Source organism: Oryzias latipes, chromosome 11 (genome assembly GCF_053564925.1).
Source record: "Oryzias latipes strain Hd-rR chromosome 11, Olatipes_Hd-rR_3.1".
Classification (NCBI taxonomy): domain Eukaryota; kingdom Metazoa; phylum Chordata; class Actinopteri; order Beloniformes; family Adrianichthyidae; genus Oryzias; species Oryzias latipes.
The window spans coordinates 18497541-18522761 of record NC_136247.1 but is presented as its reverse complement, the minus strand read 5'-3'; the positions used below and the strand labels follow the sequence as shown (position 1 = coordinate 18522761).

The 25221-nt window shown below is 39.2% G+C and overlaps 2 protein-coding genes across 5 annotated transcripts in view; one reads left to right on the top strand and one right to left on the bottom strand.

The window, feature by feature from the left end:
• Nucleotides 1-7418, top strand: part of rftn1a (raftlin, lipid raft linker 1a) — a 30066-nt gene extending 22648 nt beyond the window's left edge. The window contains exons 5-11 of one of the 2 annotated variants that reach the window (XM_023959818.2): nt 1056-1743; nt 1818-2021; nt 4853-4962; nt 5046-5149; nt 5556-5631; nt 5930-6265; nt 6751-7418. In XM_023959818.2, the coding sequence (XP_023815586.1) occupies nt 1056-1743; nt 1818-2021; nt 4853-4962; nt 5046-5149; nt 5556-5631; nt 5930-6265; nt 6751-6768 (1536 nt within the window). In that variant the 3' untranslated portion in view covers nt 6769-7418. Of the gene's footprint in view, nt 1-1055; nt 1744-1817; nt 2022-4852; nt 4963-5045; nt 5150-5555; nt 5632-5929; nt 6454-6750 lie in introns of those variants that run through there. The other variant, XM_023959815.2, reaches the window with a different exon arrangement.
• A 1425-nt stretch (nt 7419-8843) lies between these two features.
• Nucleotides 8844-18290, bottom strand: oxnad1 (oxidoreductase NAD-binding domain containing 1). Of its 3 annotated transcripts, none has more exons than XM_004073842.4 (8): nt 18153-18290; nt 17606-17754; nt 17197-17263; nt 16967-17070; nt 12563-12704; nt 10853-11098; nt 9885-9993; nt 8844-9741 (listed from the first exon to the last, which is right to left on the bottom strand). In XM_004073842.4, the coding sequence occupies exons 2-8, from the start codon at nt 17716-17718 to the stop codon at nt 9584-9586; spliced, it is 939 nt and encodes a 312-aa protein (XP_004073890.1). In that variant the 5' UTR covers nt 17719-17754; nt 18153-18290; the 3' UTR covers nt 8844-9583. The 3 variants fall into 3 exon arrangements, with proteins under 3 accessions (XP_004073890.1, XP_078811054.1, XP_020562782.1); XM_078954928.1 differs by having other exon boundaries at nt 17606-17747; nt 18153-18284; XM_020707123.3 differs by lacking the exon at nt 17606-17754 and having other exon boundaries at nt 18153-18205.
• Between the last annotated feature and the right edge of the window lie 6931 nt (nt 18291-25221).

Below are 25221 nucleotides of genomic sequence, written 5' to 3'. Positions count from 1 at the left end.
TTAAGTCTGTACCAATTGGCCAACTTTATTGGTGCCATTACATTTTTAGGATTTAACATAAAATTGCTAAACATTTTTTAAGACTTGAGAAATATCAAATAGAAAACCAAAGTAGATGTGAGTTGAGAATAAATAACAAATGATAGCTAAAAGAAGTTTGGTTAACGGTAATGAGAGGTAATCTGGAGTTTCCTTGCCGTCGGGAGCATCACCACTGACATTTATCTTCTGTTAAACTCACTTTCATTCTCTCCGCTCATGAATTAGCCAACAGTCCTACACTGGGAAATGAAAATGTGCTCTATTGAATTGATTTGCATCTGAACACCCAGAGAGCACAAAGGAAAACCTGATTGGATGGAAATGCACATCACTGAGCATAACCTGATAGGCTCCAGCAGCGTGACATGAATAACCAATCAGACCTCGAGGTGCCAGAGCGAGTTGGAGATAAGGAGCTGAAAGCTACATACAGACTGACAGGACTGGATCTGTGTTCAGTTCTGAAATTCCACATTTTTTACAAGTTGGTCCACAGCCGTTCTGGACACTGCGATCAGATTAAAGTGTGTGTTTGTTGGTAATAGGAGGGGGGCTTTAAACATGCCAATATGCCTGTTTCTTTGAGTGAAGTGTCAGAAATGGAGGGTAACGGGAGACGATGTGTCTCATTATGGTTGTGGGCTTGGTTAAGATCTGATTTCTCCGCCATCGAGCCATTCTGAAAACTGTCAGCCCAAATATCAGCTGACAATTAAGCACTGGAGCTTGGAGGAGGGGGGGCTGGGAGCAGTACACACGCTGACACACGTGCACACATGAATGTGTTAAGATAATGAGGTCCCTTTGTCATTTGAATATTTGATCTTTGCAGATGATTAGGTAGGGTGTTATTCTGCACAGTATCCATTCTGCGTCTGTCAGCCTTTGTTTGTGTGTAAATTAGGCTTTGTTTGTACAACTATTGTAGAGACTGAGCATATTTATGAAAGACATCCTTTATATGTCACTCACATATGAGGCAGCGATGGATGATAAGACTTTTTGTCTTGCAGATCCAGGATGTAGCGGAACAGGGGGTGACATTTGTGGGATTTCTCCAGCAGCCAGGTGGAGGACTATACATCTCAGGACACTGGGAACCCGAGGAGCTGTCGTCCTTACATTCAAGCCCCTCCCCTATACATCGACACCCTTTTAGCTCCAACGCCAGCCCAACGGATCCTGACGAAACACACCCAAATGGAATAGATGCCGATTTTTCCTGCTGTGAGTCTGAAAACTTAGATCCTGACGCTCTAAAACTCAACAAACAAGACCAGAACACTTTGGTTCCAAGAGAGCAAACCTTTTTTAAATACACTCACGTTTTAGAGCTAAACAAAGAAGATTCCAACAAACATGTCCAAAGTGAACCAGATTCAGGCTCACTGAAAGACAATGATGGGTTAAGTCTGCCGGAAAAAACTGTAACTTTAAGGCAGCAGGAATGGCAGCGGTCAGAAGGCAAACAAAACCTTCCTGAAGCCACAGAAACATATTTGAACTTTTCCAATGAAAGACAACGAAGGTGTTCAAGCTCAGATAGCTGGGTGAGCTCTCCTGAACTGGATCGCAGCCGAGACAGAAAATCGATGAATGCAGATGGGCAAAGCAGTGTGACGACGCACAACAACAACAACCACATCAGGATGAAGAGTTCTCACAGAGACAAAAGTGCAAATTCCCCACAGCCACAGAACAGTAAGTATGGAAGTCCTGTTTTCCCTTTGTTTCATGATCCTCGTAAATGCTCCTGCTCATTTCTGTGTGTGCAGGAATGCAGCTGTTTGCACTGTACAACCACTCGGAGAAACTAAACTCCTCTCTGAGGTTCTATGCTCTCCGAGTGCCACTCAGAGTGCAGAAGGATGCAGGGCTAATCACAGAAGTGGACGCCAACTGGCTCGACCACATGACTCAGCATTTTTCCAGTGGAGCACGCCTCATCGATGGGTTCTTTCACCTCCCGGATGATAATGGTTTGTTTTTAATTTGCTGCATTATGCTAAAAAAAAAAACATGCTTTATTTTCTGCAGTTTCAGACATTTCCATAATGTGTTTTTTTTTTTTTTTACCAGAAAAAAGATCATAATATTAAAATTCTAATGAGGTTAACCATGGGTGATAACCAGTGGCGGACTTAGCAGTTTGGGGGCCCCGGGAAAGCAGTAATATGGGGCCCTCTGCAGCAGTTTTTTTAATCCTTAGCTAGGGTAAGATAACTTTTTCACTGGTTCAGTTTTAGACAGCATCAATGTGAAGGATCCAAATGTTTTGATTGGCGTCTAAAAACTGAAATCACATTTAAATATTAAGCAAATGTATTTAATATAGATTAATTTTACATGGAAAAAAATATCTATTGAATGAACTAACTCTCTTTGTAGTAAGAACAAATCAGAGTTTTCTGTCTTTTCTTTAATTTGTCAGTTTTTACTGAGGAAGGCAAAAAAAACGTAAACAACAGAACAAAACACTACACTATGGAGTGGCGTCAGTAATAAAATTTCTCAAAAAGGACCATTTTCTGCACCTCAGTTTGCCTTTTCTTTCTTATTCTTGATTTTTTTATCTTCATTCTAAGTTCCTTTAATTCTGTTGTTCTTTTTCCTGTTTTCCTGTTTTCCTGCTCAATGGTTTTATTAAGGATTAACCTAAATTGTTAGAATTTTGTGTGAGGTGGTTTTCCTTTGTTTTCTTTCCATTAATTGCATAAACAGTAAAATGATAATGATCATTTTCACTAACGTTCGGAAAACTATGCTTCATCTCACCCTCTTTTTCTTTTTAAGTCTCTTTAATTCTCCCTGCTTGCTGTTGATGGAAAAGTCCATTTCTGCAGAGGAACGGGGGAGAACAAAACACTTTCACATGCGCAGTCTTTTGCCCTTTCAGTGATTTGGGTTTGTAGGATTAAATATAAAAAATGTCTAAAATCATTTCCATGGCCATGCATGGAAATGATTTTAGACCATTTTTAAACTTTCCAGTCCAAGCAATTCTTTGCCTATTAGTCAGTCCACCGCATGACAATAACTAGTTGTTTAAAAAAAATTTGCGTACTTGTTGGATGCAGTTCCACACAACTTTTTAGATTTCTAAAGATGCCCAAGAAGTGTGTTTCAGACGATGAAGGATAGAGGTTGCTTCTTGTTTCTGATGCTTAGTACATATCAGACATGTGGTAAAGAATGCGCTGATGTGTTTTTAGCATGTGGTGTTCACGCTGAACTGTCGCTACCCAATCTTAGCTCACCTACAGTTGGAAAAGACTTGGTGCGAATTGTCAAAGCAGCACAAATCTCGTGAATCATGCTTCAGGTTTACTTTTCCAATATATAAAAACATGGTGTCATATAATTCGAGCCGGACACGAACCGCAATTATTAATGTTTCTTTTGTGATCAACGTCCAAACGGTTGGCACTTCCGTGAATAAAAGATGCGCTACCCATACGTCACTACCAAAGCTAAGTCCCCAATTGGTCAAAGTTTAACTGGTTTAACTTTCAAAGTAAATTCAATGGCAGTGCATTTTGAACGGACTTACAAACGGGCGTGGCGACGTGTGAATGCAGAAGTAGTTTTCATTAGAAGTGGTCTCTTGAACGCTTCTTGTCAAGGGCGATTGGAACATAGCAGAAAAGATAGTTTCACTGGAGAGCAGTGGATGCGGTTTATTTCTTACTTGGATAGAAATGTGCCTGTTGAAGTTTTGTTTGAACGTCTTCTTGAAGGACAGCTTGATAGACAAAAAATCTATATGACTAATAATAGATATAGTGCTGCTTCTTAAGCCAAGTAGTTAAAATCACCTAAATGATCAGGAGTTGGTCAAAAAAAAAAGGTGAGCATGAGTGTCTTATCTGCAAATACAGAACGGTACAAAACCTACACACAGCGGTGTGCAATTTGTGGTGTTTTGTAGTTCTGCATTTCCTTTAGACCTGGTATACAGACGTCCAGGAAACCATGCTTTCTCTGTATTGCGGTACTTTTCTTATATAAAAACAGGTTTTGTTGTGGAATAACAATTTTTTGTATCTGTACTTGCAGTTTTTGCAAAGATGGATTAGTTTCACTTGAAAATCAAGAACCCTGCTATGATGTTTACACATTTGCCCTGTCTGTGCATGCTTCTCTGCATTCATGAGATGCTGGTGCCCTTAAAGCCCTCTCACCATGATGCAGTAACTCATTAAAGTGTTCAACTTTGTTTTCTCTTCTTGTTTACCTGACCTCAATCTGAGAGGCTTTTTATCAATCAAAAGTTTTAAAAAAAGAGAAGGAGAGAGGATAAATATTTCTCTTTACTGAAGCGATGCAAAGATTATTTCTGGTGTAGTTATTTTTGTTAAAGACTAGACAGGTTTAATACAGCAGGCAATTTAAATCAAAGCCACGTGGTACCAACACCCACACCTCCCTGATTTAACAATGCATGGTGGTGACGTGTTTTTTATTGCTGATGATTGATCACTGCAGCTGGAAAGTAAAAGCTTTTAACCACCTGGCTCCAACCTGAGAGTTTCCACAAGCTGAGTAGCAGCAGGGTTTAACAAGATGGGAAAAGCTTTTCAAATGGTGCAGATCCCTGCCTCCCTGCTGCGTAATCCATGATATGCATGGTGTCATAAGCCAAAAGTCCACAGCTTATGCCGCACCAAGTCACCGTGCAGCCATCCACGGAATAAAGCAGACTTAATCCACAGGGAACTTGGACCAGTAGTGAGATATATTTATATTTGCTGCTCTGTATCACACGCATCCTCCGGTGTTTCTGACTGCTTCACTGACTTTGTCTCTGCAGATAATGGAGTTTCCTCTGTGGACAGTGTCTTCATCTTCCAGAGGTCTGCAGAGGAGACCTCGGGTGTCAGCTACGATGCCATCGTGGTTGAGCAGTGGACTCTTGTTGATGTGGGTTGTTAATGGACCGGGAGGAATACTGCAGACCTGTTCCCTATGTATTGATCACACTCTTTTCTGTGTCCACTCTCCAGGGTGTTGTGGTGAAGACCGACTACATTCCACTGCTCCAGTCTTTGGCTCTGTATGGATGGAGACTGATGTGCGTGTTACCCACACCTATTGTCAAGACAAACAGGTACTGAACTGCCAGTAAAGCTTAGGAGAACACTCAAACTGGTCTACAGCTTCTCTAGAAGCTGAACTCAGCAAAGACTAATTACTGCCTTGTTGATTGTGCTGTCGGAGATGTTGCACGGCTCATTCTTTTTGGGATTAAGCCTGACAGTGAGGTGTGGACTTGCTGGACAGATGGTTCCTGATCTGACATATTGTGATTATGTGCTCATCTCAACATGAAACCGCTTTTGAAAGCTGTCACCGTTGCGAACAAAAACATCATGACTGATGTCGTGTAACCCGTCACGTTACTAAACTCGAGCAGAGCAGACGCTGGATTTCAATGCAAGCAGAGATACACAAGCCTCTTAAATTATAACATAGTCCCTGACAGACATGAAAGCTCTCCTCTTTTCTTTGTGCAGCGATGGAAGTTTGTCGACTAAGCAAATCCTTTTCCTTCAGAGACCCGTTTTGCAGCGCAAGAGAAAAGACTTCAAGGTTTGTCCCCTCGTTTTCCATCTTAGCCACAAAAAAATCTGTCACTTGTCTCTGTTGTGCCTTCAGGGCATAGAAGGTGCCATTAAAAAGTTATGTTGCTAAATATGGGAGTTATAGCAAATATAAACCCCTCTCTGAAGTTGTCTAATAATAGACAAGTAGTTGGCCTGAAACTGTTCAGGAAAGAGGCATCAATAAACAAGGCTTTGTTGTGATTTGTCAGGTGCCTGCAGAGACAGAAAGACAAAGACAAGACACAAGGCACCAAACTCTTTCAATCATGTTTGTTTGATTTCAGAAGCTGAACCTCAGGGGTCGCAGCAAGGCAAAGAAAAGCTCTGCTGGAGAGGCTCTCGACGAGCAGGAAAACAGGTCCCTTGTGATGGAGACTGAGATGGACAGGCTGAGACTTGGCGCCGAAGAGGAGGAAGAAGACGAAGGAAGCGGGAGCAGAGCGAGCCTTCAGAGACGCGAAGATGTGCAGCATCAAAGGAGCTTCCTGTTTGAGCGCAGGGCTTCGGCTGAAGACCAGGAAGAGGAAACTGACATTGACGAGAGCCCCCTGTCCAAGCTAGAGAAATCAGTTAGATGGACGGATTTCTGTCAGAAATGTGATGGAGGGGTGAAAGAGGAGGTGAGAGTGGAGGAGAGGATTAAACAGCAGCTATTTTCAGGGGTTTGTTAACAGTTTTGGCACATAGCCTGAAGTGAGGGTTAAAAACCTGAATAGCATAAAGAAGAAAAAAGCCTTTTAGCGCATCTGGTCTCTGCTTTGTCTTTTGTTTTACAGCTTTTCTCTGAAAAATGGAGAACATGTCACAGCTTTCTGTCTACTATTAGATGCACCTTCAAACAACATTAGACAACATTACATGCCGCTGTAATTAAATATATATATATTTGTGAACCACATATTTTAAAAAAAGTATAACGGCTTTGAAAACACATAGAGGCTTCAAGTGGAGGTGGATTAATACAAACATGTCTGGACACGTGTTTTTACTATTCTAACTGCTAATTACAAGATAGTTGAAGTTTTCTGTGGAGAATTCTGCATTGGAACTGGATCAAACCAGTCTCACACGCTGTTTGTTGCTTTGTTGTGGGTTTTTCTTCCAGTGTTCCTTCATCTGCTAAAGCTAAGAAGACTGGGGCTGGTTCCACGGGAGGCCTTTCTGTTTGCAAGCTCCTGCTGTGAAATTGAAAGTGTAAAACTAAAAGCAAAACAAAAACAACAAAGCCATCAAAACAGTATCGTAAAGAGTGGTCACAGCAACAGTGATACAATGGAGAACTCAGAAATTGTAAATCTCAGAAATCGACTGAGTACTAGAGTCAGACCATCGCAGCTTCTTGATCAAGTGTTCACCATGAAGAACGCTGTCCAGCACGGACTGTTGTCTGACTTCAAGAGAACATACTGGAGCAAACCGAATAGGAAAGCTGAGAAAAGAAGAACACATTTGACTAGACTGAAGGCAAAAAGAACTCACAGAAATCAGTCTGTAACAGACTGGAAAAAATATGGCATAAAAATGTGAAATTGCATGACAGGAAACATTTTTGGACACACTGGGAATAAAGAATTTCTTGCAGAACTGCATAATTAGCCTTTAAAAAGCTGCTGACAACAGGATCAATTCAAAATTTTGGCTGAGTGCTAAAAAATAAAGGGATCAAATACCATTGATGTTTAATTAGAAAATGCAGTATCGATTGATCAATCAACTTTTTTTTAATTATATGTCTTGAATTTATTTTGACATTAAAAACAAATTTTTGCTAGATATTATGGTAAAAATTCCCATTTTTTATTGTTGAGTATTACACCTTTCCTTAGTTTAATTCAATGGTTATCTGCATTGCAAAAAAAATGTCAAAAATTCTTACCCCATTTACATCTTTTCTTTAAATAAAAAAGAGAGAAAAAAAAAAGAGTAAAAAAATTGTCCTGTCAAGAATTCTTCAAAGTTTAGTCACTAAAACATGTTTTCTCAAACTGAACTTATTGAAAAACCTTTTTTAATTAGATTATTTTTCTCTCAGGACAGAAAATAGGTCAACTTTTCTTCAAACAAGGGTCTTTTTATTTCTTAAGAGTCTGTTTTTGCTGTGGAAAAAAGCTTTTCAGAACCAATCAAGATTTGTTTTGGAAAGAATTTTTAATTATATTAAACCAAATTCAGTTGAATGATATATTGAACAAAATCAAATCAGTATCTCATCGGTGAAACAAGTGACCCTGGTGTCACTGAACCAATAACATTTTCATTCACAAGTTTATGGTTGGATACGATTTGAATAAAACCTGAAATATTTCTGAAGTTTCCATTTAACCCTTGTGCTATCTTAGATGACCCCACCCTTACATTGACGTGTTCTCCCTACCATGACAAAGGTGGATAAAGGTGGAAAGATTTCATGTAATCCATGGACACCAGTGAAGATCACAAATCATTGAAGAAAAAAGGTTCAGCGTACTGTCTTGTGGGGTCTAGATGACCCAACTCCCAATGTTAAAATGCCTAGAATAGCACAAGGGTTAAATCCGGTGTGATTGTAATGGTTTTGTAATGGAAATTATTTTAAAGAAAATTGTTGAACTTGTTGAATCAAACTTTTAAGTAAAGATCAATTCAGTATACATTTTTTTGGTTTGAGTTTTCAGTAGATGGACATGTAAACCAGCAGTAGTTATTGGTTTAGTCACTTCATCTCCCTTTAATGAAGCTGCTTGACAGTAAAAAGCCATAAGAGTGAACTCATGGTCGCCCAGACTACACTTTTATGCTCATTCAGACGTTGAAATATAATCTGTTTGTGTGTTATTAACCTGGAGCAGCTCAGATGTGGGTAACCTCCTGGTAATTAGTCTGCACTTGGCTACTTCTAAAACTGTGAGCTGGTTTCAATTCTCAAATGTTTTGGTTTTTAATAAGAATTCATTAGATTTCCATCAGAGATTTTAAACTGCTTTGCTGTTGTGTTTAAGATCAGAATTTTACTGGAAATTTTAGGTTTTCATCGCTGACCAAATAAGAAGTTACTGTTTTGTAAATGTGCTTAACTAGTCAGTACATTCCTGACACAACTAGTAATGTAGAAGCAAGCCATTTATCCGTGATGAACTACATGTATAAGTAGTGTAGATATTGATATGAGAGAGAGGGAAAAAAAAAGTCAATAAAGTGTTGGAAAGAAAAAAAAAAGAGGTTGTTTGAACGTTTATTTCAATTTCCTGTTGAATCATGAAGAGTTTTCATCTCAAGACGAAATGATGAGACGGGACTCATCGGCAAAGCGCCTGCCGAGAGAAGACGACACGGAGCTCGCAGTCGTCTCCAAGGGATGTTCAGTGATCCAAGCCAATCAGAGACCTCCTGGAGGTTCCATTACAGGGCACCATGGGATACTTGCTCCACCCCGGGATGAGAAACTGTTTGTTGGAATGTAGGTTGGTGTAACAAACAACCTGTACTGAAGATAAGCACTGTGTGTTCATATAACCGAAATACTAAAATGAGTGATCAAAACTGTTTTTTAAAGAGTGAACATTTGTTGCTTTTGCACAAGTAAGTTGACATGTCACTATATTTAATATAAATACATTTAATCAGATTAAAATAAGTTCTTCATCTCTACTAAGCTTACATTTAGTATTTTCCATCCAAATGCAACTTTTTCTTAACACACAACCCTTCATAAAAACACTTGCATTTTTATCATTCAGAAACTACAATTTTATTTGTTGGTAATCATCAGGAGAAGCCTTCCGTCTGAAGGTGTAGCAGCGTGCAAACAAATCATATATTCTTCACAAGGATGCATTTGTTTCAGTTGAATAAAAAGTGAAGTAGTTGGTGGGTTAGTTGGGCAGTGGGGGAGAAATTTCGACAATTTTCCCCATTTCCTAAATATCCTGACAACTTAAAAAGCTACATAACCTGCGCCTCTACCACCACTTCTCATACAGGATCCGGTTTTTTGGAAGTCCGAGGTCTGTGAGGGTTTCAGAAATGGCCTCGATCATGGGTGGGGGTCCACACAAATAACACAAAGTCCTTTGTGGGTCCACAGAAGCTTCAAGCTCCTCCTCTGTGATTCTTCCACCTGAAGGGACGGGAAGCAAATGTTTTCATTAAACACACAGTGCTGAGCTAGTAACTTCTACTTGAGATGATGCAGATAAATCAGGGAGGCAGAGTGGAAGTGGGTGACATTCAGTCATGCTCATACAGATTTGAATGACTTACTTTTGACAAATGGCTGAAGATGTGGGTCCACGTCGGCGCTCTGTTGCGTGACATGGAAGCTGCAGGAGATCTTGTCAGGAAACTCCCTGCACGCCTCAATGATGGAGGTCTAAAAAAATGAGTTGGGTTGTGAAGCTGGTTTATAGTTCATAGCGATCGGCTATTGCATCAATCGTACTGCGTCCCTACTGCAGTTGTACGGTCTAGCAAGTCGGTTTCACTTGCGACTGTCTGTGATAACTGATAAACTTCTGAATGGCGTTTCTTCCTTTTCAAGCCTTATGACGCGATCGTCTCCAGTGTTTCAGTGGTTTGGGTTTTCTTTTAGAGTGGTATATAGGGATCTTTGAGATCCTGTTTTTATGTTTTTTACATGCAAAGTTTTTCTAAAGATGCTTACTTCTATATACGTTAATAAGTTTATGTTCAATGAATGATGCAGACAAGACAAGGTACATAGTAGGTACATCAAGTTTGTTTTGTACTTTTAAAGCCTCAATATACCAAATAAATATACTTTTATTGAAAATGAACTGATTTGCCACGTGCTCTGTATCTTAATAAATATAGCTGAAGTTATAGTTGCATTAGAAAGTAAATATACAGTGAAAATGTCATGTCTGTATTTTTGGGGACTGAGTCAGAATGAAATAACGTCTATCCACTCTTGTATTCAGGCTGCAGTAATGGCTGACTTGTCTTCCAAATCTTTGGTTGTGGAAATGATCTGAATTGAGTTTGCTCCGCCATTGTTTATTCTAATCGCTCACAATAATGGCACGATGTGCACGTGATTGTACAACGGGGATAAAATTCCAATTGTGGATGATGTCATCAACTTGCGTCACATTTCGGAGCAATGGTGGCAGTTCCCCTCCGATGGCCTTACGACCCATATAAACCGGGAAAGGAACTTTCTTTCCGTCCTACAGTGTGTGTCATGGCTACCCGATCATCCATCTTCTCACCTTGAAGAGCAGTTCCTGTGTGTTCTTGGCGCTGTAGCAGAGGTGAGTGGAGCCGATGTTGCAGCCCCGATCGGCTGACGCTTGGCTGAGATGCAGCAGGTCTTTTGCGTGCAACAGAATGGAATAAAGAGGGTTGATTCCTACACCACCAGCCACCAACAGCAGATCTACAGGAGGGTCGGACGGTGACGGGTCAAAGAAGAAGTCCCCACCGACGCGCACTGCCACGCGGGAACCCACAGCACACTGCAGAGTAAAAGGAGAAAAAAGTTAAAGAAAGACCTTCAAATGTATTGAAATGAATACATGTGAATGCCAGCTACCGCAGCGTTTACACGTTTCAACAGTCTTTTGTAGTCAAAGGGGTTTGTGCTGTCATAGACTTTCATCTGCACACCACCACAAAGCACTCACACGAGGCTGAGGATGATCCCAACACTACTCCCGATGCACCAAATCAAACAAAGGGATCAAGCGAAGATCCCAGAACTGAAAGGCTCAGAACACTAATGCACGCAGCTTTCTCTTGCTTATTTACGCACGGCGCCGTATTTCAAAGCTGTTTACTACAGCTCATTATCACACACGGGCAGAAATGAGCAGGCAGAGGATGGGGTGAGGGGCTGCAGGAACACATCATCCATATTCATGCAAAAACCTGCACCGGTGGATTACTATATGGAAGAGCAAAACTTGAGAAGCAGGTTGCTGTCAGACTGCCAGCGCATGGTGCTTCAGCTCCTAACACAAGACGCAGAAATACGCATTTCTATGACAAAAGTTGTAACGTTTCTCCTGTGTGGGTCTGCTCCAAGCACAACCCCTTTACAAACTGCTGATTCTGAATCATGCAAACTGAAAAACACAATAGAAGCTAAATATGCTGAGAAAATGCAGTCATTTTCATAAAGGGAACCAAAAATAACATTTACTACACCTTAAATATGTTTGAAGCTGACTTCTAGAATGCTTTGATACTTAAAATCAAGGATTAACTTAAACTTTTGACAGTGTGGCTTCTAGTTTGTCGTAAATGATCCAGTATCCAATATTTTTATTATAGTCCCCAAACATACAAATAAAGTTAAAGTTCACTTTGGAAAACAAACATGGATTCATCACAGCTATGAGGTATTTCTTTCTGTTTCAATTATTTAGACAATTTTCATCTAAGAAATGCAGCAATGAATCAATAACATCAGCATAACTCTTTCTGACAAACTTCACATTTAATGGATTCAATATGTCATGTTCTGCATTAATACAAATATGTCTATTTATGATTAAAGGTAATTATAATGACATCCTTAACATGGATCGTATGCGTATAGAAGGAACTGCAACTTCTGCAACTTTGAATTTTTTTTAATTTTTCCAATCAATCATGATTAAAGTTTGATATATTTATGAATAAATTCACATTTATTTTGTCTTCTTTAGTATTTGATTGCTTGAAATAAACCAATTCCAATCCAATTTCAATAATCTTATTGAATGCGATCAGTAGAAAATCACTGTATGTCAGTATTATTTCTACTAAAAAATATCTATAAAAAATGAATCAATATATCAATTGGGTTAAAATTGTTTCAAAAAAAATCATTTGTTTTAAGGCAGTGATTCTACATAAGCCCTATGACTATAAGCAGATCAAAAAACATCTTCTTTAAGCAACTAACTCTCCTCTCATCCTTTACAGTCATTTCTCACCATGGTGTGGACCCAGTGTGCTGGGGGGTGTTTTGTGTATTTGATAGCCAGTTCAATGACCCCCTCCCTGTGCAGTAAAGCCGGACTGGAGCACATGGAAAATCCTCCAACCTTCTCCACACCTGGGATGAAAAAGTCCACCCTGCACACAGGATTTCAATCAGATATTACACACAAAACTCACAGAAAAAAGCAAAACAAATCTTTAAGTTGATTAATGAGTAGAGAAATGTATTAGGGATGTCTAACCTCCTTCAGCCTCACACTTGTTTCTAAATTCATGCATGTATTATAATTTAAGTCTCACTCTGATCATATTTGATGTATTTAATTTAACTTTCTCAGTGGTCTTGATTATGATTATACCATTTTTAGCCAAAAAAACAAAACAAAACCAAAAAACTGGGCTTTTGTCTAAAACAGTTTGTGCAAAAAATTTGTTAGAAATTCACATCTGAGTGAGCCTACTCCCACTTCCTGTCATCCATCCCTTTACATTCCCTCCTGCTAGCTTACAGCCCCTCACACCCCCAACCTATCATTACCTGTCCAACCAAAATGATGATGAATATTGAACATATCCAGCCGTACAGTTTAAATCCAGATGCCAGCTCAGACGAGGTTGATCCACGAAGTCGTTCGTGGATCCAGTTGTCTAGAAGTAGATCCATCAGAATGGAGAGAAACCGGGAGCTTGTAGCACGCACAACAGATTTTCTACGTCACAACTACAATCTTTTTCAAACTGGATTTTTCTCTCTGCTCCGGATTCAGGATTTAAATAAATAAATACAATTTAATCTTAATTTTCTTTAGGCCATTCATCATCAGAAAAATGCCACAAGAACATGTGAAAAACACCAAACTGTGATTTTAATTAGAGTGGGTCTTCAAGACGTAAATATGGTATTATTGAAGTGAAAGTCAGAGGCTTAATGTAGGAACACTTTGACCTCTGCAGACAAGTTTCCTGATTTTCTAATAATCCAAAACTCAGAGCGCAGTTCCGAACAGCCTGAACACATCAACAAGCACAGCAGCTGAGCTGGTGCTGCAGCAACGTGACCATTCATTCCTAATGTATTCCACACTAAAAGGGATGGATGCACCGCTAAGTCCAATTTTCTTTAAAAAAACAACAAGAGAACATTTCCAGAACGGGCGTCTATCCAGGCACAGAAGGCAGGATGGAGGAAACACTGTGATCATAGCGATGCCCTTTTAAGACACTGCATGGGGGTGCAGTACAGTTCTGTGTGCCATCATGCAGCCTGGTACATCTACACACTCTTCATCTTCAACTTGTACAACTGCTTGATTTTTTGCTTTGCAACTATGAGACTTTTTCTTTCCATGCTGGCAACATAAATTCAGCATTTAGGCGAAACGCTCAAATCACCAATAAAGTTTCATTAAAAAACGTTGCTTTACAGACCGGCGTGACGAGGCCAGCCTGGAAAGCAGCAGACAACCGCCATCCTCACACACACACACAACAGAATGAGCACATAAACGCACACACACATGTTCCTTCCACCGCCTCTTCCCTCTCCCACCTGGAGATGAAGGACTGGGTCTTTCTGTTTCTGGTAAACACTCAAGCTCGAGGATTTTTATCCATTTACATTCATTATCAGTCAGCGCAGAGCAACTGGCCGTCTTACCACCGCCCACCAAAAATATGGGCAGCATGTACAAACTACATGTGCATGTTGCACTAATTAATATTGGCAACTCATGCCGAGGTCCAAGACTCATAGGAGATAAATGGTTATTTGATGAGGTTATTTTAAAAGTGACCTTAAACTTTTGATAAGAAATCCTTCTGTCAAATAAAAGCTGCCAGCAGACCAGCATGCTGACCCCTAATGATGTCCCGCAGAAGTCCTGGGCTCCAAGGACCACATCGTTTTTGCAGTTCTTGTTTCTTATTGCGCCTTTGAGCAAAAAATGTCACCCAAACCACATACTCTAATTTGTATGTACCTAGTAAATGGTGGAAAGTAGTGATGGGTTGATCAGGCCTCGTGAATCGTTTCAGCACATTGCCCAAACTGTGTTGATACTGTGTCACTTAATACTGACTTCTGCTGGACCAAAAATGGCATTGCAGGCAACCAAGCTAAGAAACTTTGCTGATTTACGTATTAATTTAATCTAAACACAATATTTGTCATTGTAGTCCCTCATTCCCAGGTCTCACTCTATAATGCTCCAGCATTGGGGAAGTGCTTTTAAGTTTAACAGTTCTGCTGAACAAATGCCACATTTAACCTCCAAAACAGAAAATGATTCATTACAAATAGGAGTCTGTTTGAAGTGGAATTGTATTCTGCTACATCAAGCGGACACTGAGATGAACTGGGGGGACAAAAAGCCAAAAACAAAATAATTCCACAAACCTCATTAAAACACCACATTCAACTCCTTCAGTAAAATAAAACGTCAAACACAGGCAGGCGGGGAAAACGGGGGCGCGCGAGCGCGAGAAACATTCAAGCTGGGCGCATCCGAGGCATCAAAAATGGACCCCCCCCCCGACTCTATTAAACTCACCGCTGGACTGATTTAGCACCCAAGTGACAGTCATGTAACCAAATAGATCTGGTAATTTTTTTTAAATAAAATATCTTTCAATATAAAAGATAGCTTAGACTCATAATAAAATTAACTAAAATCCGCCAAATAAAAAACCACCCCAATTACATTTTCTACACGCAAAATCAAACCCACCCAATTAGATGGAAAACCGCAGAATCTGGCAACACTGCTGGTAGACGGGCTTCCTTGTTTGGCTCAACTGTGACATAGTGGCTGTATCGGTCACCTGACTTCTCCTGAAGTGATACGTGCACTGACACGGGGTTTCCCTTTATGAGCTCGACAAGTGAGCCGACACGTCGGTGTTGCCAGACCCATCACTAGTGGAAACTAATTTTCGGGCCAAGTAGATCGGGTCAGGGGGACAGAGGCAGAGGGCGATGGGGAAGGGCCTGAAGCAGTCGCTCAGCTAGTGTGGGTGGTGGTGGGTAGCAACTGCGGGCCATACAATGCTGCTTCAGGCTTTAATTATCTTCATAATTGCAGATATGACATTGTTACAACCATTGACTGTATACTGAATAAGTCAGCATTTCTATGGCAACCACTCTCGCCAATCAGGAGTGAGTTTGTTGGATGAACACAACCCTACCAGTTGAAAGTGAGATCGGGGGAATCTGTCAGTCATGCGCCATAAACGCTGCAAGAATGCCAACAGTGTGCAAAGCAGTAATCAAAGCCAAAGGTGGCTACTATGAAGAATCTACAATATGACAAATTTTCAGTTGTTTCACACTTTTTTGTTATGTATATAATTCCACATGTGTTAATTCACAGTTTTGAAGCCTTCAGTGTGAATCTACAACTTTCATAGTCATGAAAATAAAGAAAACTCTTCGAATGAGACGGTGTGTCCGAACTTTTGGTCTGCGCATATTATATATATATATATATATATATATATATATATATATATATATATATATAAAATTTTATTCACATTTACCATTTTATATCTGTCTATTAAGGTTTATTTGGTTATTTAAATTTTCATTTGATTTCTTTCACATTTTATTCGTAGCTCCAGTGTTTTCCTCAGAGGGATCCTCCACATCAGGGACTGACCCTTCTCAGTGAATGGGGTCGCTGCAATGGGATCTCCCAGGTCTGGCTCTTAAACCTAGATCTGGGGGGCCCCGTGGTAGTGTATTAAGTGAACTTGAGTGGGGGGGGGGGGGGTTACCGATGTGTACATGTCACCAAAATATCTTTTCCCCACTTCAGTACAAAGTCAGATTTCTACACTGCATCATTTTTCTTATCATGGTCTGTGTGTGTGTGTGGAGGGGGGGGGGGGGGGCATTGTATATGGGTTTTAAACAAAATATCTGTTTAGCGTCTTGACTTTTTGTGATTTGGTTTTAATTGAAACACTTTGGGTAGCATGAGTTGGAAATAAAGTTTGATTTGATTTGACCTAGCTGGTGCTTCACTGCCTCCAAGTGGCCATTATTGGCACTGCAAGCATATGACATGTTTGTTTTGGGATTGGAGATTGTCGAGCAAACGAAGATCTGAGTAAAACTGATGAGTGTTGACTCATGTAGTCCTGTGTTTGCTTGTTTTCATCTTTACCTAATTAGAACTACAGTTTCAATTTGCAATTCCCAACAAAGGGATTTGTTTTTGCCACAACTAACTATGACATGGCATTACGAGTTGGTAACTCATCTGATGAAAGAATTTTGATTTGTTTCATTTTTTCCCTATACTCTAAGTTCTACATCAATTTTAAAGTAAGTCATCTCAACACTTGCAAGAAGGTTTTAGGAGTACTTCAAAACTTGAGATGCATCGACTCACCACTGTCCTGCTTTGAAGACAAAGTCTGGTGGGACGGCTATTCTTAGTCTTTTCACTGTTTCTGACTCGCTTGTAATTCCACACACCTGAGCTGGATACAGGGCCTGTGAGAAACAAAACGTGTCGAAATGAAACACTTTTTAAGTAAAGTAAGGATTTACAACAAAAATCAAAAGGAAATGTTTAAAAGCGCCAAAGCTGAGTGATTTAGGAACAAAGTACAAACTTACATTTTGTCTGTAGTTACTCGATGTTCTTTCTAGGTGGTCCATTTGTCTTTTGGAGGACATAGTTCTTCTAAAAAGACAAGAAAGTTTTGTCACCTTTCACTTATGCATCAAAACTTTCCTAAACCTAAGCAACAGGAAGAGTAAAAGATAAAACATAGCTTTACAATCTGTGTTTTAATGTTTTAAAATTGTTTGACAGGTTATAGCTACAGTATTGTTGTGGATACTCTGAACTCTAATGATTAAATAATATTTATTAACTTCACCTGAGATAGTATTGGTTTAATAGGAATTTCCCTTACTACTCTAACAGAACACCAAGGGTCATGTGAGCTTTTATTTTGGAGACCACTGTCCCAACCCAGGAAATCGGCGCAATCCCCCTGCATGATAATCCAGAAAATCCCACCTGTGGGTAGAACTGGACCCTAGAAACCGCCAGCAGATCAGACCGGCTGCTGCTGCGGGGCCCGGCAGACAGAAACTTCGGGCAGCGGCGGATGCTAAACAGGGAACGCTCATCTCTGCTAGAGTAACGGTCAAACCGGCATCTGGAAGCTGTCAAACCAAAAACACAAACAGTTTATTTTCTTAGTGGCTCGAACACATTCAGTACAGTCTGTACTGTACATGATCCAGAAAAAGCTCCTCAGTCTTCGCAGACCGTTTCCGTGTTAGTTAAGCACCGCTAATTGTCGAGTATATAAATATCAAACGATAGAGGACAGTCGACACCGAAACATCTGTAGGGTCATGATGAATGAAGAAATAAACTCAAAAAATCCATTTCTTTAGCCTCCTGCTAGGTAGGTTAGCTAAAATAGCTTCAACCCAAAGCTTTGTTTTAACAATAAGTTAAAACAGACGTAACACAAACTCTATCTCCTACCTAATTATTATTATTTTTTAAAGTAAATAATGTTCATTTAAGATTGTCGCGTGTCAGTATAACTAACCTTCGTTATGTTGCCATTACATGACCAGAGCACTTCTTCCTTGTTCTTCTTCTTCTTCTTGTGGTTTATTGGCGGGAGGCACCAACGTGAAGCTGCATTACCGCCACCTCAGGGTCAGAGTGGGGACTACCTAAAAAAAAAAAAAGCCCCAAATTCTCCTCATTACGACGGAGTATTAGGGCCACCAAAAAAAAAAACCTGGTCCTGCTCAAAAAACCTATAATCACAACATTCTCAATGAAACAGAAGGTGCTCCACTGACTCTTCCCCTTTCCCGCTATCACACAAACCAGTTGGGTGTTTCCCTATCATATGCAATGTATTATTTCAACCAGTGTGTCCCATCCTCAACCGTGATATTATGCCGTGATCTCTGGTGTTTACTCTGACATTCATACCTCTCCCTACTTTGTCTTGAATACTAAATAAATGTGGACCTTTCATCTCCCTTTCCCATTGTGTCTGCCATTCTTCCATAATACGCCTTCTAATAATCGCCCTAAATTCTGTTCCACCTAATGGAATTTTCATCTCTATAGCCCGTTTCAACGCCCTTTTTGCCAGAAAATCAACCATTTCCTTTCCCTCCACCCCCTTATGTGCTGGTACCCACATAAATCTGATATACAATATATCTGATCTGCTGTCAGAAGAATAAGACTTCAGAGACAATAAAGCTGACAATGAGTGTGAACAAATTATGACATCTCCAATTCTATTCTGTTCTAACCAGTGTAAACTATATATTGTCAACATTTCAACTGCAAAAACTGAAAGATCCTTTGACGTCTTAACTCCGACATATTTTCCCAATGAAGGGATACAGAAAGAAAAACCAGTTCTCATTGTGTCTGGGTCGTTATATCCATTTGTATATATGGGAATAAATGAAGCATGGACTGTGTCTAACCTGTCTGCTGTTATTTCATCCCAGTTTCCCTTCCCTTTGCTACCATCCATCTTCATGTGGAGATACAAATCCACTTGTACGGTTGGAAAAACCCAGAAATGAGTGGCCGGGTACAAAAACGTCTTAACCAGGGGTTTACCACCATTATTGTTTGTTTCTCTCATTAATAGGCTAATTTCCAAGCAACACTTTTGTTTGTCCCACTACCTCTTTCCCTACAAGGAGAAGTAGCTCCCCTAACCATGTGTGTATCTACACAACCCTGTATTTTAACCCAATAATTAAGCAGCAGTTGTTTAATTCTGAGACTTAATGGTTGATCCCCCCCATAGCACTCCTTATTTTTCTTTTTCTTCGTGGAATATTTACGGCGGCCAGTATTTTTTACTTATTTGGTCTCATTAGCGCCCTCCTTTGGAGCTTTTCAGAACTACAGCTATATTCTCCGTGCTGTAGAACTCAACTTCAGTTTGTACCGGTAATAAACTCTATTAAAAAAAAAACAACATAAAATTAAAAAAGGGGTGTGTGGCGTGTAACAATATGTAAAAAAAAGAAAGTTCACGAGTTTACAGACTAAATGTTTAAACAAACATATCTTCCATGCCAGGGGACATCTAAATGTTACACAGCAGCTAAAATCCTTTTGAAGAAATTAATAAATTGGGTGAATCACTTCATAAAACTACATAAATAACTTTTAGGTACAGTGTGAGCAACAAACTTTTCATCTTTGAAATAAGCTAACCCTGAAAGTGGCATTAAGTCCTCTCAAATCTCGTTTGTTCTTTAAAATCAGTCATAATAGCAAAGCAATTAAACAATAGGTCTGACTGGGAAAAGTGAGATGTAGCCATTTTGTAGCTCTATCTTTGTCTGACAAGTTTATATTAATTACTTTCTTTACCAAGAGTATTTTTGAACCAGTTTTTGATACTCTGATTTCCATAATTGTTAATCATCAAAAAAAAAAACCAAAAAAATCTTAAACACTAACAATTACAGTAGCCTATATGTACAAATATTTATGTACCGGCAATAAATCTGTGATCGTCAGGACATTTTAAAAATATACCTAATACATGTAGATCTTAGATGTTACTCATTTTATCAATTGTGTTGATAAATAGAGATTACCTTTATTGACTTAAGTGTAATGTCCAAAGATCCATTGTTTTTATTACTGATTATTGGGTGATAATAGGAAAAGTTTGCTTAAAACCCAGGTATTTTAAAAATCTTCAACAATTCTAAAGTAATGTATTATTGTGGTTTTGTACCAACTCATCAATACACACATTATTAGGTGCTTTAAGGTGATAAACAATTTGAAGTGACACATTCAAAATACAGTCATTTTATATGGAAACAAATAGTATAAATATGGAAACCAGTTTCTTTAAGACCAACTATTCTAGTACTTGTGCAAATTATTTTAAAGCCAAGCTTACATCTTTTTAGCTTCCCTTTTGTTAATAAATTATAGATTTTAGATTTGTGGGATTATAAAAGTTTTTCATGGCTGCAACTGGTTAAAGGCACCTTATGAGTTAACCAAGTATACCTTGAACATTTTCTAGCGTATTATTTTTACTTCTTTATTTTTTACAGGAAAAACTTTGGTTTTTGAAGTTGCTCACATCAAAAATGATTATAAAACAGTGCTTCATAATGGACGGTGTTGTTCTGGATATGGATGCATTTTTAATATCTCTCCAGACTCCTGTTTTGATCTCAGAACGCTTTCACAGACACTTCTAGAGGGGATTCATGTCTTTATCAGAAGCTTCTGGGATGTTTAGCCGACATCTTTCTCTGCACTTTACCATTAATGTGTGGAAATAGTGTGAAATTTTATTTACCAACATCTGCAGATTAAAAAGAAATTACAAATATATATTTGTGTGTCTTCTTTTTGAAGAAATATCCCATCTGTTGTAAAGAGAGCTCTTAATTTCAAAGTTACAGCTGATTGGTCCCAACTGTAGTGAACTACTTATAAACTATAAAAATTGAAATAAAAGTTTGCGTTTTTGCCATTACTTGGATTTGGAGGAAAAAGATTTCCTTTTCTGTAATTTCTGTGATCGTGGTTTCATCATAAGTTCATTTTGGGTGTTTGAATGAATTAGGCACTTGTTGCTGAGCAACAACTCATTGAAATGTGACTTCTGAGTTTGGAATCTGTAAATGGTCTTCTACAGAGTTTCTTAGCCATTTACTTTGGGTGTGTTTGAGAACGAGAGTCCTCCCTCCTCCCTCTGTTTCTTCGTGTGCTCTCTGTTGGCATCACTTCAGACAAAGCCGCGCTGCCGCTTCAAAGTCAGAAAAGAAGCATTCAGCGGATTTTCAAGGAAAACAGCTTGTTGTACTTTGTGAAAACATAAATAGCAAAGACATGCAATAAATAAAATGGTAACAACAAGGGTTTGATTTGTGATTATTCTGAATCCAGTGATGATTGAAGTGGTTTGGAACCTCCCACCTAACTATCTTCTAAACCCACTTCAGGATCACAGAAGTGGGTTTTCACAGAAGTGACCCTGAAGTTTTGCAGGAGCCTACAAAGCTACCGTCTGGTAAAAGTGGAAACATAATCAGTCCACCAAAGACAGACAACCACTCACATTCACACTTATAGGGACAATTTAGAACCACCAATGAACCTCTTGCTTTCTCAACATCTAACTGCATTAGAAGTTTATATATAAACATTTTTGATGAGGCACACTTAATGAGACGGGCAGAGCTTTTAAAATTCTTTTACTGAAAACAGGTTCAGCATCTATTAGTGGTTTGAAGACAGTTAATCTGACTTCAATTATGATAATTAGCAACTATGTCTTTGATTTGACTTTTAGATTAGTACATGACATTTAGAAGCCGTGTCTTTAAGGCAAGATTTTTGTTCCAGATGCCATTACTCAGTGTCAGGATGAGTGAGAACAGTCACCTACTTCAGAAGCAATGTCTTTGACCCCACCCCATATTTAGTCAAAATATAAAAGTTGATGGATCAACAATGAAACATGAGTAAGATTTCTCCTAAAGCATATTAAGTGAATAATGTAAAACTAATTATAATGTTATAGAAAGCAGGAAAGGTTTTGGAGAAAAACCACTCCTGCTCCTTTGATAATAATACAAATCTGTACACAACTAAAATAACAGAAAGAAACACTGTGGATTTTTAAATTCCAGCTTCTGGGTCTACTGTTTTGTTTTCAGTGGTCCCTGCATCCTGTTTGTGTTTCATCTTTTGTGTAACTGCTAACAAACGCGTCGCCAAAAACCGAAAACTGCAATAGCTTTCTGTCTGCATTCCTGCAAGTTTCCGTCTTCCTTGTCTTGCGTGAATCACACTTCCCTGCTGAGTGGAGGAGCAGCCAAACAATACAATCCTCACATTAAAATCATAATGGAACCAATCGAAACTCATTCCATGGAAGTTCTCTGCTCCACCCGTAAGGCACCCATGAATTATTTTGTTGAAAGTTGAGGACTATAGGGAGGGTCGTTTAAAAAAATTGGCAGAATTTAAAGAATCCAACAAACCTTGTCATTTATTTGAGGACAATTCAGTGTTTACAATTCTTAGATACTGGAGCTGCTCCCTTCCTCTGCAGGGTTTGTTCTTTTCCTAGCTGACTCTACCAGTTTGACTGGCTGCCTTCCTGCTGTCTTTCCCATGGTTAGCACACCTTTGTTCAACCTGTTAGTCAATGCAACACAGTGACAATTTTTTTTCAAGATTTATCTTTTGACAATGACTTGCTCCTGTAACAGGCACATGTATGAGACCGAAACATTACTGTCATCCCAAAGCAAACGCAGACATACTTTGAAGTGTCCGCTCCTAAATAACCAGAAAACTGAATGATGAAAGTGGCCGTTTACCACATTTGATTAAGCTTAACATAAAGGCAAAGAGCTTGTAATAAATATTTCTACTTGCTTGTGTGTGACTTTGAGTGTATAATTGGTGTGAATCTGACGCCATTGAGGTGATCTAAAAAAGTTTCAAAAAGATTTCAGACTTTATTTTTATTTTTCACTGTGTAACAACCAGTGAGTGAAAAGGATTTGACACACTAAGACTGTGTGAGCAAACAGTTTAACACTTCAAAAAACATTTTCTTAAAATAGATTTGCGAACAAGTGGGGGATTAAATTGAGCATTGCTCATGGGATATTTATAGGATTAAGTCACATAAAGTAAATCTTTGCTTTGGGCAGGGACAATACTAAAAAAACATTTATGAATGGACATTATCTGCAGGCCCTCAGGCTGCAGTGACAAATGGACCTAAAGTGGTTCGCAGATGATCAAGCTCCCTCCAGAAAGCAATGCTTGGAAGTCTGATGATGTACTCTGGAATAATATTTGCCCCAGTAATATACCCAAGGAGAAGAGGGGTGATAGTGTGTCTATAACTATATAGTAACTATGTCGACCATTCAAAATGCAGAAAAGCAAGAATTAATGGTAGTGTGTTGATGGTTCTGCACCTTTGATACCAAAGAAAGCACTACTGCAATGAAATATCAAACAAAACAGAGAAAACTGAGTGAGACTCGGCTGTCTCTGTGCTTTTCTGTGCTGGATTGATGACCTGCTTGGGGTGAACCCTGCCTTCGCCCAAAGACAGCACAGATAGAATCTGTTAACCCATATGATCCCAAGACTGACAAAGTTGGAGTAGACGATGACTTCCAAAACAGCCCTGAGGAAAAAACAGTTGAAAAAATTCAACCCAGTGGCATTTTTTTTATTCTATCACATTTTATTTTTCAAAAAATAATAGTCTTTTTTTAACATAAAAATGGAAGGTTTTAGTTTATTAACTTAAAATAAGGCTGTTTTTTAGATTCATGGCTGTATTAATTCACAATAAATACACTTCATAGAGCTTTTGTATTTGGCAGAATCTTAGATGTAGCATTTTAAAGGTATTTTTTTCCCATCCGTGCATGCGACCTCCTGCCCCATTGTTGTGTCAAAGGGAAGTCTTGCATTTCACTGTGTCAGAGCTGTTGCAGATACAGAAACAGGGAGAGGGAAATCGTTACGCAACTCCTAGCATTGTTCCAATAACTTTCATTGGGATCATTCAGGTTTCAACACACATACTTCTCTTGTTTGTTTTTCTAGTTTAAAAGCCTCTTTTCCTTTATTTTCATCTAGAAGACAGAGTGAAGAGACTAATGGTTATTCTAACTATCTCTATCGGAAAAAAAAATAGTGTGTGCACAAATATGCACTTATCGGACCTAGCTCATCACACAGAAAGGCTACCTGCTGAAAAATTCAAAGAAAGGAGATTAGGAGACATGGGACAGGGTGCAAGCTGCTACTTAAAACTGAGAACCAATAAAACAAGTGATCATATACTTCTGATGTTTTTCAGGAGTCATGTTACTGTTAATAAAGTTGCAAAAAATGGCAAAACAGAGAAACTCTCACCTTGTGAAGTCTGAGGACAAAACTTCAAAACAGAAAATGTGTAACACTAATAAAAAATAGAGTTCAAAGGCTCAATTTTCCTGAATGCATGCACATTTATGAAACTACCAAATAATAAATGGAGTTTTTAATTTCTAGTCAAGTGCTTGGGGTTAAATAATGTTTTCCCATCTGTGTGCAAAAGAGAAACAGAGGAGGAGAGTCACTGGAGTATGGAAAAAGGCGGAGGAGGGAGTCCCCAGGTATGCAGGCCACTGACTTTAGTAGCAGTGAGACTGAGAGCAGGAAGGAGTCAGCAGGCATTCTGTAATTCAACCCCTCCACTCGCTGTTTCTTTCCTGTTGGCAACAAACTAGACAGAAACCATTCAGGGATTCCTGGACCAGCAGAAGAAACACTCTTGCTGACATAAAATCACACAGGAACTGTCATTCAGTAAAGGAAATAAGGATATATCCCGAAACCTGGTCTTTCACTTGAAATCTTTACAAAATGTGTCCACAACCTTCATGCATTTTAACCCCTTGACGCCTATTGATGCAAATACGCAGTAACCCTTGTGTTATCTTAGGCACTTCAACATTGGGAGTTGGGTCATCTAGAGCCACTAGACCAGGGGTGGCCAACCATGGTCCTCAAGAGCCTCAACCCTGCCGGTTTTCCAGCTCCCCCTCACCAGCTTACTGTTGATTAGC

Bases quoted from the DNA above. Each gene is read 5' to 3' on its own strand.
- oxnad1 (XM_004073842.4), bottom strand. From the start codon at position 17,718: ATGAGCGTTCCCTGTTTAGCATCCGCCGCTGCCCGAAGTTTCTGTCTG. The intron at 17,264-17,605 runs GTGGGATTTTCT...TTGTCTTTTTAG, and splicing joins GGGTCCAGTTCTACCCACAG to AAGAACTATGTCCTCCAAAA. The intron at 9,994-10,852 runs GTGAGAAGATGG...TCATTTTTTTAG, and splicing joins CACAGGAACTGCTCTTCAAG to ACCTCCATCATTGAGGCGTG.